General features: G+C 43.2%; 2 protein-coding genes across 4 annotated transcripts in view; one reads left to right on the top strand and one right to left on the bottom strand.

The window, feature by feature from the left end:
• The window catches only part of FLACC1 (flagellum associated containing coiled-coil domains 1), an 84,480-nt gene extending 71,503 nt beyond the window's left edge, over positions 1–12,977 (top strand). For 2 of the 3 annotated variants that reach the window (XM_068245164.1, XM_068245166.1), the window contains 5 exons: positions 951–1,054; positions 6,094–6,156; positions 9,390–9,479; positions 11,057–11,166; positions 12,827–12,977. In XM_068245164.1, the coding sequence (XP_068101265.1) occupies positions 951–1,054; positions 6,094–6,156; positions 9,390–9,479; positions 11,057–11,166; positions 12,827–12,899 (440 nt within the window). In that variant the 3' untranslated portion in view covers positions 12,900–12,977. The remainder of the gene's footprint in view (positions 1–950; positions 1,055–6,093; positions 6,157–9,389; positions 9,480–11,056; positions 11,167–12,826) is intronic. The other variant, XM_068245165.1, reaches the window with a different exon arrangement.
• LOC137524819 (caspase-8-like) overlaps positions 1–17,986 on the bottom strand; it is a 162,896-nt gene that overhangs the window by 13,574 nt on the left and 131,336 nt on the right. The window lies entirely within an intron of this gene.

Below are 17,986 nucleotides of genomic sequence, written 5' to 3'. Positions count from 1 at the left end.
TGAGCGAGGCTATTGACTTTAATAACCTGTGGAATCGAGCAAAATGCACACAATCGCAGCTAGTGTGTTCCCTGTCTAAAACAGAAATCCAGTGTAATTTAAACTCTCTGTTATAATGAATTAAATTAACCAAAATTCTCTTTGCTTACCTGCTACGCCATACAGGGGTGTAATAATAGACCCTGCGAGGAATGCAGCCGCAGGGGGGCCCAGAAGCCACAGAGGGCCCCGTCCCGAGAGACTGACAACTAAGGGCAATGAGAGATAAAACTTTCTGCTCTCTGCACAATTGTTCTAATGACTGCATCTGCTCAGCCACTGATAATGAATCATACAAAGTTTTGCAGACAGATTTGTAGACAGTCCCTATTCAGTGGGGGCCCCATCCAAAGTTTTGCAGGGGGGCCCAGTGATTTCTAGTTACGCCCCTGACGCCATATAAGACTATAAGCCCTGCCCCTGTTAATGAATATCGCAGTGGTGTATTTTCTGGAGGCTGGGTTACCTCCTCCACAGCCCAGCCACCAGCTCTGTAGCCCACACCAGCTCTCAGGCGAAATTGCGTGAGATTTCCTCGGGGCCCGTGACAGAGTTTAGGCTTAGGCTTGGACTTTGACTTTGCTATTGTGACTTTGAGTCTTTGCACTGTTTTATGTCTCAGTTTTAACACAAGCTTTAGTTTTTGCATATAGTCCTGTTTGACAATAGAATACTTTGATTGGATATCCTCATGTTAGTAAAACTATTATTGACTAAAGTTGCTAGTTCCTTCTACACTGAGGATGAAGGTGTGGGATAAATAATTTTATTGTATTGGAAATATTCAGCTTTGGTGTGCACTGTGGTTCATTTTTACCTTCTCTTAAGTCTCCATGGGATGTATTGTTTCCATTTGTACTTTACAAACAGTATGTCTTAAAAGTAAACAACTTCTATTTGATTTCCCACAGGGCAGTCACTGATGGATGTGTTTGAGATAGAAAAAGAGAAGTTACGAAAAAGAGCCTTAGAAGAACAGGCCGTGATTCAGCAGAGCCACGAAGCACAGATTGAAGTAAGTTCTTGAGAAAACCAAAGTACAGAATTTGATTGTAAATCATGTGCATGTGCTAGCTGTTGATTCACATCATTATTATTTAGTATTTTTATTACAACAACATATTCCGCAGCACTTTTACAGTATGTATAGCCTTGTCACTAACTCCCTCAGATGGATGTTGCATACTGCATCTGAAGCCACACTCTAGATGAGACTTGGGTGAGATGGCCGCACACTGCTCCTCTGCTGAGAATCTAGCAGCTGTACAGTGGGCCCCAATGCCTTCAACCATCGATCCGTCGGGCAGATTAAGGCGGCCGATCACTGGCCAAGAGCATTGTCCTCCTCACTCTCCCCACCCAATGACATCATGTGTGGGCAGCATTTCAGCAGGAAATAAACGCAAGGTGGGCAACATTTCAGCAGGAAATAAACGCAACGTGGGCAACATTTCAGCAGAAAATGAACGCAATGTGTGCAACATTTCAGCAAAAAATAAACGCAATGTGGGCAACATTTCAGCAGGAAATAATAGTACAATAGTGGGCAACATTTCAGCAGAAAATAAACGCAATGTTGGCAGCATTTCACCTGCAAAAAAAATAGTCTACTCACCTGACAGAAGTCCCCTCACCCGGCCGGCCTCTGGTGTGCAGCTCCCCGGACGATCTTGCTCCTGCATATCTCCCGCACTGAATGGAATAGCAGGGCTACGGGAAGATGACGCCCGAAGCCCTGTACTGGAGACACAAATAGTCTCCAGTACAGGGCTTCAGACGCCATATTCCCGTAGCCCTGCTCTGCCTGCCGGAAGACTATGCAGGCTAGAGCGGGGCTGCGGGCTATGAACTGGCACGGCGCCTATTAGATGCCGCGGCCAGTTAAATGCAATCGAATGGTGGCCAGAGTCCCGAGGCCGGGATGTCCCGCGGCTAAAAGCGGGACATTTCCCAGGACATAGCACAGCCTGTGACAGGGGACCCCGAATCTGGGACACGTCCCGGCTAAAGCGGGACGTCTGCTCACTGTATTGTAGGTGCACTTAAATTGACAATCATTTGTTATGATGAGATAGCATCCTCATCCCTGTATTTCTGAAGCCGATAAAGTTAACTGGCTATTTCCTCCTCTGTTATTTATATTAGTGTCATGGGAAAGTTTCCACCATCATCTGTAGCACAAGGACAAGATGCAGGTTTTGAAATATCAGACTCTGAGGAGCTGGAGACCTCTAGCGGCAGACCTTTGTAAATACACCCAAAGTCAAGACAACTGTTAAAGGAAGCAAAGCTATGAATTTTTGCCAGTCAATGACATATTCTGTACGATCTAGTACGATGAGATATAATACAGTGTAATTTATTAATTTTAGTCAGTTTTGCTTTTTTTCCTCCAGGCTACTAACTGTTTTAGTGATGACTCTTGGCTGGACATAAAATAAGGGATACCTACAATAACTAATTTATTTTACATGTCACCAGTAAACCTCTGATTCTCTAAATTATTGCATGCACGTACACACCTATGCATGCACACCACAGAATCACATGCATGGACGCACCTGCCCTCGCACATCACAGAATCATATGCAAGGACGCACCTGCCCTCGCACACCACAGAATCACATGCACGTACGCACCTATGCACGCACACCACAGAATCACATGCATGGACGCACCTGCCCTCGCACACCACAGAATCACATGCATGGACGCACCTGCCCTCGCACATCACAGAATCATATGCAAGGACGCACCTGCCCTCGCACACCACAGAATCACATGCATGGACGCACCTGCCCTCGCACACCACAGAATCACATGCACGTACGCACCTATGCACGCACACCACAGAATCACATGCATGGACGCACCTGCCCTCGCACACCAAAGAATCATATGCAAGGATGCACCGACGCGCACACCATAGAATCGCATTCTCCAACCCACCTTGCGTACACACCACATAAGCATATGCACCGATGCACCTGCACCTACAATACAAACGTCACTACTGCCCAAAGCCTTCAGTTGTGGTGTGCTTGTACAGGTGCATCTGTGCATGTGATTCTTTAGAGAAATACGTTCCTCACATCTTTTTACTCTCCTCTAATCCCCTAGCATCCCCTTCCCTCATCCCAAGGTTCCCAGTCAGTGTTTGAGTGCCCCCCTCCCTTCACCTTGTTGCTGCCTGATAACCACCTGCCACATACCTCTCACCCCCCATGGCATTAATGTTTGCAGGGGTGAGCAGGTAAGTAACCACCGATGCGCCTCCCTGTGCCACCTGATGTTTGAGTTGTGGAAGGTGGGGGGTGGAGTTTAATGCGTCACCTTGTGGTGAGGTTTGCATTGTGGGCGGCGCAGCCTTAAGCGTGGGTGACAATGAGAGGCAGCCTGGCTTCTGTGGGTGGTGCAGGGTTTAGTGTGAGCAATGGCTTGCTTTGGGTAGGCCTATGCAGGGCATGGAGCTCGTTAGGAGCGCACAGCAGCTGCACCTACACCCTGCATATTACAACTGCACATTAGATATATTGATAAGCAAATAATGCACACTTCATTATGCTTAAAGAGGAACTCCAGCCTAAACAAACATACTGTCATAAGTTACATTAGTTATGTTAATTAAAATAGATAGGTAATATATAATCTCTTACCCACACTGTTTTAAAATAACAGGCTAATGTTTGATTTCATGATGGCAGCCATCTTTTTGGTTGAAAGGAGGTGACATGGAGTATGAGACACAGTTCCAACTATCCTGTGTCCTGAGCATCTCTCTCAGTTGCTAGGCAACGTGAATAACAACATAGGAAATCCCATCATGCTCTGCACAGCATGGGCTTTTTTTCTTTGATGGGTGGAGCTTAGGTAAAAATGCAGCTAAAAATGATGCTTTGGTAAGAAAAACAACTTTCTGATGCTGTGAAACTGTTAAAGAAACACCAAGCCTTTTCAGTTCTGCTGAGTAGATTTTTAGTGTGAGCTGGCTTGAAAATAATTTGCCAATGAAAATCCAGTCATTGCTTATGTTTTATTTGTGATGTGGACGTTCAGGTAGGGAACCACTACTGCGCTGCCTTCTTATAGTATTCTCATGAATACTAGAAATTCTTTGCTATAGATTACAATATGTGTTTACAGGGCCAGATTTACCAGTAGGCACTGTAGACTTGTGCCTACAGGCTGCCCCTGGGTGAAAGGCGGATCACTGGCTCCTTCTGCAGAGCGACTAGCAAAGTGTTAAAGAGAAGAAACTCACCATCTCACAATGATTCTGTGTGACATCTCTCCAAATCAGCGCCCCCAGCATCCTCACCTTGGTAATAGCGGCATCATGTAACGCGTCCGTATGTGTGTGTGTGTGTATGTGTTACATGACGAGACACTGCTTTAACCAAGAGAGGAAGTTGGGTTGTGCGGTGCTGCTGTCTAGAGATGTCATGCTGGAACATTGGGAGGCGGTGACTTTGTTCTCATTAACGCTCCGCTCGTCACTGCAGAGGGAGGAAGGTAGAGAACGAATGAACAATCTACTTTACTGGAATGGGGGCTAAGTACATCTGGCTATCTATAAAGTGGGGCGAGGGGGCACATGTGACTATAGGAGGAGGAGGGCACATCTGACTACCTATAGTGGGGCACATCTGGCTATATAGGGGGTGAGGGGACACATGACTATAGTGGAGAAGGGGGCACATCTGATTACCTATACGGGGCACATTTGACTATACGGAGGGAGGGGGGCACATCTAAATAGCTGTAGGAGGAGAAGTAGGGCACATCTGACTGCCATAGAGGGGCACATCCATCTATCTATACAGGGGAGTGAGGGGGCACGTAACTATCTATAGGGAAGAAAGGGGGCACATCTGACTGTCTATAGGAAGAGAAGGAGGGAAAATGTGTCTCTAACTATAGGAGGGCAAATCTGGCTATCTTTACAGGGGGTTGAAGGGGCACAAGTGACTGTAGGAGGGAAGGGGGCACATCTGACTATCTATATGGGAGGAGCATCTGACTATAGGAGGAGAAAGGGCACATCTAGCTATGTACAGGGGGGAATGGGGGCATATCTAACTATAGAAGGTGGAAGATGGGGTACATCTTGATATCTGTAGGGGAGGGAAAGGGGGCCCATCTGGCTACCTATATGTGGGGAGGGGCACATCTGGCTACTTGTCTTTGGTATTATCTACATTACGTTTATAAGGTTTTATTTAATAAGAAAAAGGAAATAAGAAAAGGGGCATGACTTGAGGTGGTGTGGTGTGGCCTGTGTTAAGGGGCGGAGATTAGGGCATCAAACCTTATGTGTCTACAGGCTCCTGAGCAGTGGCATAGCTAAGGAGCTGTTGGCCCCAATGCAAGTTTTACAATGGGGCCCCCCAGCACTCTCTACATAACAATTGATACAGTGAACCAAAACCTGCCAAAGACAACTACAGGGTCAGAGGTGCAAGAAGGGGATGGGGAGCAGTTTCTTGATGATTACCACTATTCAAAGTATCTATAGAAGTGATTATTATGAGCACAGGACCAATAGAGAGCTAATACTGCAGTTGAGGGAGAGCCCCGAGGGGCCCCAACTTCTGCACACCCTATTGCTACGCCCCTGCTCCTGAGCTATAAATCCAGCTCTTTATTTAACCGCACCAAATGCTGCAAAAATACACATGCATTTCTATTACACTTTTCATGACAGCTGTGTAGTAGAGAACGTTTTGCATGGATATTGTAAAGTAAAATGAGAGTCCTACAGATCTGCCTACAACAAATACTTTACTCTTCAGTATGGATGGGCATAAACTATTCCTAGCACTGCAGTCTTTGCTTGCCCAGAAAGTAGAAGTACTAGCAGAAAATGAAAGCCAATAGCTGATTAGTTAACTGGCAGCTGGTTAATTACCACAATTTCAAGTCAGTTGAGTTGTGGCAAGCACTTCTGTTTGCTTGAACAACCTTCAGCTCCTGTGTGGGTGAGAATTAGCATATTAGGGTAATTTCTTCCACCCAGTAACTTTCCTGCCTTTCACCTATTATGTTTTGTTGTAGGAGGCCTGGAAGAAATACAGAGAAGCCACTCAGGATGCAAAAGCACAAAACGTGTTAAAAATGGTAATTAACTGTACTTTCCAGAGCACACATAAATGTTAACTTCTCATAATCTGTGGCATCAATGTATCTATAGGTGCCAAATACCCTAGAGAAGCCAGAGCCGGGACAAGAACCTCCAGCACCCAAGGCAGAGACACCATCCCTCCCATCCCAGCCATCACACACTAATTGCTATTAGACTAAGAGGCGCCCCAGAGGCCCCCAACACCTTAATCTCTAGTTATCTGGCTTGCAGTCACTGCCATGTATCCCCTTTTCTTATTTCTCTCTGCTTCAAGAACAATAGTGGAATGATAGCTGAGTGAGTTGTGCACCCCGCCTACACTGCACCCTGAGGCTGGAGCCTCTCACTCCTCTCTGCTTTGGCCCGGCCCTGAGAGAAGCAGCAAGTTATGGTTGAAAAAAAATTCCACTCCTTATAAAATTGCCACAGAGATGGAGGAAAGCTGCACAAATCTTTGCATTTTAAGGATATTAAAATATTTTCATGTACTGTACTTCAGTTTCAAGCTACAACCAGCCACAATTCTCCAAAATAAAAAGCTCATGTTTTTTTATGGCCTTAGAAACCTTGTTTGGAGTACTGTTGTCATGAGGCTGTCCAGAAATTTTCTGCAGAGGTAACTAGTCGCAGAAGTAACTAGTCAACACCTGGACTCGCCTGTCCATCAGGTCACAATGTCACTCTGCTATGAATAGCTGTACCAGTACTGGCATGATCATCAGCATTATCCTGAGAGGAAAGAGAACATCTGAGCTGGCAAGCAGCACACTAAAATAACTACTCAAGTCAATTTTATATATTTCAAAAACATTGGTATATACATTTTTTTGTAAGAACCCCTCTAAAAATAGATGAGACAAACTTTTTTCCTCCATACGTAGATCATGTCCGTTGTATAAGCCTTGGGACAAAAAGCTTACCTGCCAAGCTTTTGTATTGCCCTCTGGGTCACTCCTCAGTTGTATTTTTCCAAGCTAAATAAACCCAGTTTGTCTAACCTCTCTTGGTAAGTAAATCTGCTCTCCTTCTGACTAATTTAGTTTCTCGTCTTTGTACCTTTTCTAGTGTGTCAATGTTCTTCCTATAGTGTGGTAATCAAAACTGTATTCCATACTCCATATGTGGCTTCACGAATGATTTATACAGGAGGAGTAGTATGCTAGCATCTCAAGATTTTATTTCCCACTTTATGCATCTCAGAATTTTATTTGCTTTCGCTACCACTGCTTGGCATTGTATAGGGCAGCCTTTCTTAACCTTTTTACCCTGGAGGAATCCTGCAAATCATTTTTGGATCTCGAGTAACCCCTGCAATTATTTTGCTGGAGGCATGATCTTTACAAGCAGGTGTGGCTGTTTATTTCACTGCTCACTATTACACTGCCTCTCATTATACGATCTCCTTATTCTAGTGCTTTTCATTAATGCACTCATTATTATTCTGATATTCTATTGTAATGTGCTATATTAGATTTCTATATTTAATGTGCTATATTAGATTTCATCCATGATGGGGGAAAATGCCAAGGAACCCCTGCAGAGTACTCAAGGAACCCTGGTTGAGAAAGTCTGGTATAGGGTTACTTAACATGTTATCAACCAGTATTCCCAAGTACTTCTCCAAGTCTGATAATCCCAGCTGTATGCCATTTCTTTTACTTTTTGCTCTAACGTTGGCCATTCCAAGGTGCATTTCCTTTATGTACATTTCATTTCGTCTGCCATATGTCTGCCTTTAAGGCCATGTTGTCAAGATCCTGTTGTAATGTATGTCACTATCCTGCATAGTGTTGATAATTCTGCATAATTTTGCATCATCTGCAAAGATGGCTACATTCCTCTGTATTCTGTCTACTAAATAATTAATAAATACATTTTACTTGCTTTTCAATTTTTTGTACCAGCTTTGATTTAAGCATTATTTAGCTTAGCGTATGTTTAGTATTATTTTCATTTTACTAGTACACCCCTTGTAACACTCAGGTGGTTCACTTTTTTCGCCCTACTGCCTCCAAATTATGACTGTAGCCTCAGTAGTAACAGTGGAGATGCTGCTGGTGTCGCTAACCAGACTTAGGGCTGGTTCACATGGACACTTTGCGGGCGTTAAACGCAGAGTTTTGGACGACAGACAAAAGTGACATTTTTAGTGATCGTGGACTGTCCCATGCAAGTGAATGGGAACATTTAGTATGAGCTTTTGCAGGATTTCATGAAAGCCTGCCAGTCAGAGCCGGGACAAGGTCCTCCAGCACCCAAGGCTGAGACACCAAAGTGCGCCCCTCCATCCCTCCCACCCCAGCGGTCACACACTGTTTGCTATTAGACTAAGAGGCAACCCAGGGCCCCCAACACCTTAATCTCTAGTTATCTGGCTTGTAGTCACTTCCTTGTATCTCCTTTTCTTATTTCTTTCTGCTTCAAACACAATTAGGAATGACAGCTGAATGAATTGTGCGCCCCCTCCTACACTGCGCCCTGAGGCTGGAGCCTCTCCAGCCTATGCCTCGGCCCGGCCCTGCTGCCAGTAGATACTGGCGTCTCGTCTCAAAAGCAACATGCTGCTTCTAGAAGTCATTTTCCGTTGCTGGTGTTGCGTTTGAATGCCACCAAAAGCCACTGAAAGCCAACAAAAGCCCATATCCTCTTCCTGCAGACACAAATCCAAGCACTTTCCTGCAAAAAACACCAAAAGCCCAGACAATGCAACTCTCTCAAACGCTACACACAGAAAGCAATTAAAAGTCTTCCAACATACATTGAAACGTAGCTGTTAAACCAGGGGTAGGGAACCTTGGCTCTCCAGCTGTTAAGGAACTACAAGTCCCACAATGCATTGCAGGATTCTGACAGCCACAGTCATGATTAATAAAGGCAAATGCATGCTGGGATTTGTAGTTTTATCACAGCTGGAGAGCCAAGGTTCCCTACCCTTGTGTTAAAGTGAAGTTTTGGCAGGAAATTTCCCATATGCTTCTGCATTACAGACAATTAACCACTCCTGTTCATTTTCAGCCTGAGGGGTCCATTTACTGACTTTAAATGGCAATACTGTGTAAACTATTAATGTGTAATATTTCATATTTATCTGCTCATGTTTTATTTATTTTTCTTACTAAAATGTAAAACTATAAATGTGTAACAATTAAAAAGAATAACATACATTCTCTTAATATGTTGCATCTCAGCTGAAAAGCTGTAGACTAAACTGCAATTTGTATCTTTCCAGCACTTACAGACAGAGATTAATGGGAAAAATGAAGCAATAGTTTCACTTAAAATGGAGCTGAAGCAAGCCCATGAGGAGATTGCCAAACTGGTAAATGTTATGGAACATAATGGGGACTTTAAAAGCCTAATCTATGGCTCAGATCCAGATACTGTATACTGACAACTTAGTAAGAAGAAGATCCCAGTCTAATGATGCCATTGATGGTGCAATATTTTTCTAAGATGCAATCATTCGATGAGATTTTTACGATCAAAGTTTTCAGAAAACCACGCAGTATATAGAGAAAATAATTGTGAAAGGTTTCTATGGTCGATTTTGTTGAGCAGAATGGTGGATTTTACGATCCTATCTGTAGAGAGAAATGCCCTAATTGACCTGTTCATTGGAACAATGAATAATTACCTTACGATCCCGCAAATCTGATCGAGTGATTGCATCCAAGGAAAATATTGTACTGTTATTGTACACTTAAAGGAAGTGCTGCTGCTTCTGCTACTCTTGACATCATTAAGCTCCTGATTCTACACAGATAGATTGAAATTTTCAACCTGGACTGTTTGACCCAATCTATCGATTTCAGACAAGTGATTGAGCAGGCCAAATGCTGCACCAATTTCTAACCAATTTGAACAGCGTTACTGAATCGGCCGTATATTGAGGAGATAAATTGATTGTATGGCTTGCTGAAGTGGTCACCTGCATTGTTGGAAAATCTTGTTACAACTGGGTTGTTGTATATCCCGGTGACCTAAGCTAGGTACACAAGATCTTAATCACTGAAAACAAATTGCTTGCAATAGTTTTAGATGGAAATCTATCTGGAGTACAGATATCTTCCAATATTATTATGATAATAGATATTTTTCAAGCCTACCTAATAATCTACAAGTGTCCCTGCATCCCATGTCCGTGTTTCAGTGCTTTTGCGCTACTGTGCATGTCCTGCACTGACAGAGCCCATGACACAGCCGTTGGGACAGGACGCATGGGCCAGGAGGCAGGCCGGCCGAGCGTGTGTGCGGCAGTCAGGTGCGTGTGCGTGTGTATGTGTGCGCGGCGGGTGGGTGCGTATGCGCGGCGACAGACCTGGAGCCTGTTTTTAAACAGGCTTAGGTTACTAGTATTATGCATAATAATAGCATTCCCTGTTTGTTATCTGACTGCTGCAGTATATCTCCTCTTGCTCGTCCTGCCACCTCCTTTATCAAGAGCAGAACTGCCCATCTGTACAGTGAATGGGAGTAAACTGTCACCTGAAGCAATCACAAAATACATATGTGATTGATAGTTATTTCATATGTGCATGTATCTGTAGGTTTGTACAGATCCCAGAAATGAGTATTCTCATATTTAAAAAATGACATCCGATAACAGAAATACAGAAGATAAGCTGACAAAAACCTATACATATACATACTTTTTTTTTCTGAAAACTTTTATATTGGTCATTGACAGATGTGCTATTATTATTATCCTTGTTTTTTTTTCATGCTAGAAGTGACCTTTGAATGTAGCTAATTGCTTGCTCTAATTTTAACACGATTAACAATCCAGACTTGAAAAGTAGCTCTATTTTTACCTAATTTGAAAAGACTTGTGAACAGGTTTGTCTCATTTAGAAATGTCTCTTTTATATGATTTTGTGTGTGCTTTTTTTTTTTAAGAAAAGTCAAATTGACATAATAGAGAAAAACTTTGACCTAAGTGTCAGCAAAGTGGAGTCAAAGTACAAGAACAGAATCCAGACTCTCATGAATGAGATTGCGGACTTAAGGTAAAGTAATCATACTGTCGGTTATAGTAATTCCGGTTCCTGTTCATTTACTGGTGAAAAATAGCCAGAGTTATCAAATGTAGCTAGTAGATTTCACAGCTGACTGCAGCTGTAAGGGCTTATTCACTTGTGTCCAGGCCAGGATTTACATCACAGGAGCCTATAAGCACAAATGTCCAGACACCTTAGACTTCCCCTCCATGAACCTACAAACCCCAGCTGAACTGCACTGTAAGTGTGCTGGCTGGCCCAGCTGTCACTTCTCCCTTACTTCTCTTGCCCGTCATAGGTAGCTACAGGGGCCCCTTAGTATTACCGTAGGTAGCCTACGTACACTCAGTATTAAATAGCATAGGGAAGGAGGGGGGAAGGCACTTGAGGAGTAGAGTGAGCCGCCTTTTTATCATCAGGCGCCTATATGTACGTGCCTACAGTGCCTTATGGTAAATCCGTCCCTGGTTGTGTCCTGCACAGTTTTACATACAGAACACATTTTATTGTTCTTATTAACTTGCGTTCATTGTGTTTTCAAATCCACAGACACACATACAATATATATAAAGAGGGGAAGAGCCTATCCAAACAAGGGGACCTGTAAAGGTCTGGCAATTCTGCAATAGTTTTTAAAACTGTGGTAGAGGATTGACACCCTAAAAAAGAACACAGAAACAACGGGAGCCCAAATGGTGCAGTATGTCACAAGTTCTAAGGCAAATGTACAAAAAGGTTTAGGTACTCACAAAGGAATGTTGCACAGGGGGCAACCAACCACTGAAGGTAGGTGGAGATTTAAAACCCGACTCCACTCGGGTGACCAGCTGGAACTGGATCCGGTCGCACTCTTGGCAAAATAACAAAGGACCTATCAGTGGTGGAGCCACTGGGTACCGGAGTACACCCCTCCAAAGAAGGGTGAAAAGCACTAAGGGGAGGAAGAGGCGCCCAATAATAGATAAAACTGTTAAAAACAGCTAAAATTATAAAGGGAGAGGTGGCTCACCTCAATAATGACACATTCATACACATATGAAGTATAATAATGCACGGGCAATGCATTTCAAGGGTCTAACGCCCACTTCCTCAGGCCAAATACAGTGCCAGAGATGTATCTATAGCCAAGAACGGAGGCAATCAGATGAAAATCGGTGACGCAACAAGCATGCCCAATTCAACCAATTTCAGGCTAATATCAGTCAAATGTATCAATTGAGCATGCTGGGAAATCTTGGGCTCAAGTGGTCAGTCGGGTGCACAGCGGTAACATTGTGCAATATCGTGACAAACCAATGTGATGGAAACCCCGGCCACTGTCTCCCCCAAATGTTAATGTGTGTTCATGCATTACAATATCTCACCTGTCCGCTGCTCGTACCCATCTCTTTGTTTTTTTAGTCAATTATTGAACCAGAAGAGAGGCACTGAGTTTTGAAATGCTAAAAGAGCTCTACTACTTTATTTCTTCCATACACACACAATATATGAACAATTTATTCATTTTTTTTGTTTAATTATTTGTTTTTCACAGATGTGAAATATTACATCAGTTTTTGACTACCCTGCGTAGTTGTCCTTGTCTGCTAGAAATGACTTTCTACATCAGGATGTTCATAATAAAACCAACTCTCGCTCTTATTTTAACTTTTATTTTTCTTTTGAGCAGGAGGAAACTCATAGCTAAGAATGAGCAGCTGTACAGTGAACGAAGCAGAACCAGAGATCACTCTGCAACCTAGCCAAATGTTCCAGAACTGTATGAAAGTGCTGTCCCAACAACCGGTCATGTATGCCCCTGGATAAAGCCTTTGATCTTATATGCTTGCACTTGAAAGCTCTTCATGAAAATATGTATTTATTTAATTTACAAAAAATTCTTCTGTGGTCCCCATGTTTTTGCAGGAACTAAAGCATTCTGTGTAAATTGCTGTTTAAATGGTAGAAGCAAACTACATCCAAAATTTAAAGTTTAGGACAGAGGGGAAAATGGTGGCATCTTTCAATGTTTGTCATTGTCCCTACTAGGGAGAAAAAAAACATGTAGAGGCACCCAAAATGTGTTAAATCTTTACAAACCATTTGAAACAAGAAGATAAATGTTGGCTCACCTCTGTAGATCATACAGACCACAATAAAATATTTTGGATAAACTTTTATTAGAACAAAAAGACAACACACTTGCCGCATTAAAAAGCTGCAGGTCATTCACAGTGCCAATACAGCAATGCTGGCAAAAGTATGGGATTTGGAAAGATCCCCTTTAGAGGTGCGACCAGGCAGTCCCAATATAGGCAGCTCTATATTCCACTATGTAGATAAACGACAAAAAAGAGAGAGAGCTCTATAAAAGATATGTCAATCTGTATATTGTCTTGTCCAGGACAGGTCTCACCTGATTCAATTGTGGCCGTTGGCAGAAACCAGCCAGAGAAGGCATGTGTCCCTTTCAGGCCAGACAGGGACCAGGCTCTCACGGAGGTGGACAGATGCAGAGTCCCCCAGGGGAGGCAGCGCACACTCCGTTTGATGGTGTTGGTCCAGGTATGCGGGTTGTAGCAATAGGGGTTGCAGAGGTTGCGACCGCATCGGGGCCCTTGGGCCAGAGGCGCCCTGAAGGGCCCTGCCTCAACTACAGTATTAGCTCTCTATTGGTCCTGGCGTCATAATAATCACTTCTATAGATACTTTGAATAGTGGTAATCATTAACAAACTGTTCCCCATCCCCTTCTTGCAACTCTGACACTGTAGTTGCCATTGGCAGGTTTTGGTGCGCCGTATCAATTGTTACGTACAGAGTGCTTGGGGGGGCCCCATTGTAAAACTTGCATCGGGGCCCACAGCTCCTTAGCTATGCCACTGCAGGTATGTACAGGGGACGCAGACTCAACCCAAGTGTGGCAGTAATCGGGAGCAGCGTCCTCCTAGCTATAGTCGTTAGCAGCTGTAGGCAGGGCAATGGGCATCATGCAGTTACTAGGCAGTGCCATGGCGACTTAAATATTCATAAATGCATAAAAATCCCCCCCCCAACAGGGGTAAGGAAACGGCGGCTGATCCTCCGTGAACCCCCCCCCCCCCTTTGTCTTGTATGCACAATAAATCTTTCCAAGCCACCTAGCATTTCCCACTGTTTGAATATTTCAGTCGCCTCTGCAATGGTTATTAACCTCTGTCTGCAATGGTTATTAGCAACTGGGAGTTAATTGCTATTATGACAAAAGGTATTGAGGTATTGGTAGATTTGGAAAATGGTTGGACAGCTACGCCTGTACATTTACACCTGCTACCTACTCATTTGGTCCTCATTGTTACAGGGACAGTTAGAGAAGGAAAATCCCCCTAACTGGGCAGGTCTGTGGAGTTGGTGCAAAAATCATCCGACTCTGACCCCACAGTTTATGAAACCACCGACTCCAGGTACTCAAAACTGCTCCGACTCCACAACCCTTGCAGGGCTATGGAGTGGGTACAAGAATCATTCAACCCCAACTCCAGGTACAAAAATATCTCCAACTCAGACTCCTCAACTCCACAGCCCTGAATAGGGGCACAAACAGCATTCATGAAATGGCAGAGCTCATTGACATACCCCCCCCCCCCAACCCTCCTTCCAGATCTTTTGCTTTAAGTTAGACTTTAGACAAAATGATAAACTTTTGTTAAATATTGCTAAAATTACAAAGCTCACAGCAACTAATCACAAATCAGCCCTTTAGCCTCATTTGTTTGATGAAAAATAGTTTGTGCTAGCTCCTACTGCACATGACAGTTAATACACATTTATAATGCACTGGTGCACAGTAGAGCAGTGTCCATTACTCACTCCTCTTCACTGCAACCACTTCCAGTCCTCCCGTATCTCCTGCATACAGCTCCTGAATCTTCTGGCATCACAGGACATGCTAGAAGACTGTGTGTGGCTGCAGTGAGGAGGAGCAGAGCCAGCACTGGAGAAAGTAATATACATACACTACATTATCTCTGCTTTACTACTCCGCATCAGGGGTGGAAGAAGCCTACCTCTATCAGAGGGAGAAGATGGAGAGAAGTAGCTGAGCCTCCTCCAGCCTTAGGTTACCCAGCAGTCACCGGGGTTAATATTCAATTCACCATTTCTCCTAAATTTTCTCCTAGGAAACAATTTTTCACGTTTTGTTTAAAATAACTTTTAGGTAGGTGAAAAATTACTGTCAAAATGATTCTAAGTATTTTCATGCTTGCTTGCTTAGACAAGGACTAAAAGGCATTTTATTGGTACCGGTAAGCTGTGAAAACATCACCTAAAAAAGTGATTTGAATAAGGGCCCTGGCCTGCTCTCCTGCTAGTTACCGTGCTCATGCAGAGCTACTGAATGGTGGCTTTGGAAAATACAAATATCTGATTTTATACTAGTCCAGTGTGTTTTTGTATATTAACTCTGTGGAAAGAAACCATTTTGAATTACTATGAGGTTTGCTCGTTTGTACAAAAATTATACTGTAACCGATAGCTGCATAGAAGACAGTGTTTGCCTTTCTCATGTATACCTTCTTCTATGGAAATGCTGTAAATATTTTCTACACAGTTGCCAGTAAAAACATCATAAACATGATATATATTTGGTTAATTTGGTATAAACCTATTTATCCTAGACTGGAGAACGCCAAAAAACATAAATCATCGAGCAGTCCTGGAGTGAAATGTTTAAATACTGCCTGCTATCAGGTGACAAATGTCTGCAACTCTCATCTAGGTGATATCAGGAATATAGCATTTCTAAAATTAGTTTGTGAATAAGTAAAACAGGGGTAGGGAACCTTTTTGGCCGAGAGAGCCATTAACACGACCTATTTTAAAATGAAATTCTGTGAGAGCCATACAATATGTTTAAAACTAAATACAAGGTAATGTGTACATTTTATGCAAAACAAACACTTTTAAAGTACAATAAGTGTCTGCCTTCTTTAATAACGTTGTTATGCAGTTGCTAATGGTTAGCAACTGCATAACATTATTAAAAAGAATTCAGATACTTATTGTTTACCATTAGCACCTGATAAATAAAGTAAAGGCAGACGATTTCCCCACAAGTGCAATCTCATTGGCAGACAATTTCCCCACAAATGCAATCTCATTGGCAGACTATTTCCCCACAAATGCAATCTCATTGGCAGACAATTTCCCCGCAAATGCAATCTCATTGGTAAACTATTTCCCCACAAATGCAATCTCATTGGCAGATGCAATCTCATTGGCAGACGATTTCCCCACAAATGCAATCTCATTGGCAGACTATTTCCCCACAAGTGCAATCTCATTGGCAGACGATTTCCCAACAAGTGCAATCTCATTGGCAGACGATTTCACCACAAGTGCAATCTCATTGGCAGACAATTTCCCCGCAAATGCAATCTCATTGGCAAACTATTTCCCCACAAATGCAATCTCATTGGCAGATGCAATCTCATTGGCAGACGATTTCCCCACAAATGCAATCTCATTGGCAGACAATTTCCCCACAAATGCAATCTCATTGGCAGACAATTTCCCCACAAATGCAATCTCATTGGCAGATGCAATCTCATTGGCAGACGATTTCCCCACAAATGCAATCTCATTGGCAGACGATTTCCCCACAAATGAAATCTCATTGGCAGACAATTTCCCCGCAAATGCAATCTCATTGGCAGATGCAATCTCATTGGCAGACGATTTCCCCACAAATGCAATCTCATTGGCAGACAATTTCCCCACAAATGCAATCTCATTGGCAGACAATTTCCCCACAAATGCAATCTCATTGGCAAACTATTTCCCCACAAATGCAATCTCATTGGCAGACTATTTCCCCACAAGTGCAATCTCATTGGCAGACGATTTCCCCACAAGTGCAATCTCATTGGCAGACGATTTCCGCACAAATGCAATCTCATTGGCAGACTATTTCCCCACAAATGCAATCTCATTGGCAGATGCAATCTCATTGGCAGGCGATTTCCCCACAAATGCAATCTCATTGGCAGACTATTTCCCCACAAATGCAATCTCATTGGCAGACAATTTCCCCACAAGTGCAATCTCATTGGCAGACAATTTCCCCACAAATGCAATCTCATTGGCAGACTATTTCCCCACAAATGCAATCTCATTGGCAGACAATTTCCCCGCAAATGCAATCTCATTGGCAAACTATTTCCCCACAAATGCAATCTCATTGGCAGATGCAATCTCATTGGCAGACGATTTCCCCACAAATGCAATCTCATTGGCAGACTATTTCCCCACAAGTGCAATCTCATTGGCAGACGATTTCCCCACAAGTGCAATCTCATTGGCAGACAATTTCCCCGCAAATGCAATCTCATTGGCAAACTATTTCCCCACAAATGCAATCTCATTGGCAGATGCAATCTCATTGGCAGACGATTTCCCCACAAATGCAATCTCATTGGCAGACAATTTCCCCACAAATGCAATCTCATTGGCAGACTATTTCCCCACAAATGCAATCTCATTGGCAGACAATTTCCCCACAAATGCAATCTCATTGGCAGATGCAATCTCATTGGCAGACGATTTCCCCACAAATGCAATCTCATTGGCAGACGATTTCCCCACAAATGCAATCTCATTGGCAGACAATTTCCCCGCAAATGCAATCTCATTGGCAAACTATTTCCCCACAAATGCAATCTCATTGGCAGATGCAATCTCATTGGCAGACGATTTCCCCACAAATGCAATCTCATTGGCAGACAATTTCCCCACAAATGCAATCTCATTGGCAGACAATTTCCCCACAAGTACAATCTCATTGGCAGACTATTTCCCCACAAGTGCAATCT

Source organism: Hyperolius riggenbachi, chromosome 7 (assembly GCF_040937935.1).
Source record: "Hyperolius riggenbachi isolate aHypRig1 chromosome 7, aHypRig1.pri, whole genome shotgun sequence".
Lineage (NCBI taxonomy): Eukaryota > Metazoa > Chordata > Amphibia > Anura > Hyperoliidae > Hyperolius > Hyperolius riggenbachi.
Note: the sequence above shows the minus strand (reverse complement) of the source record. Positions and strands in the feature narration are given on the sequence as shown.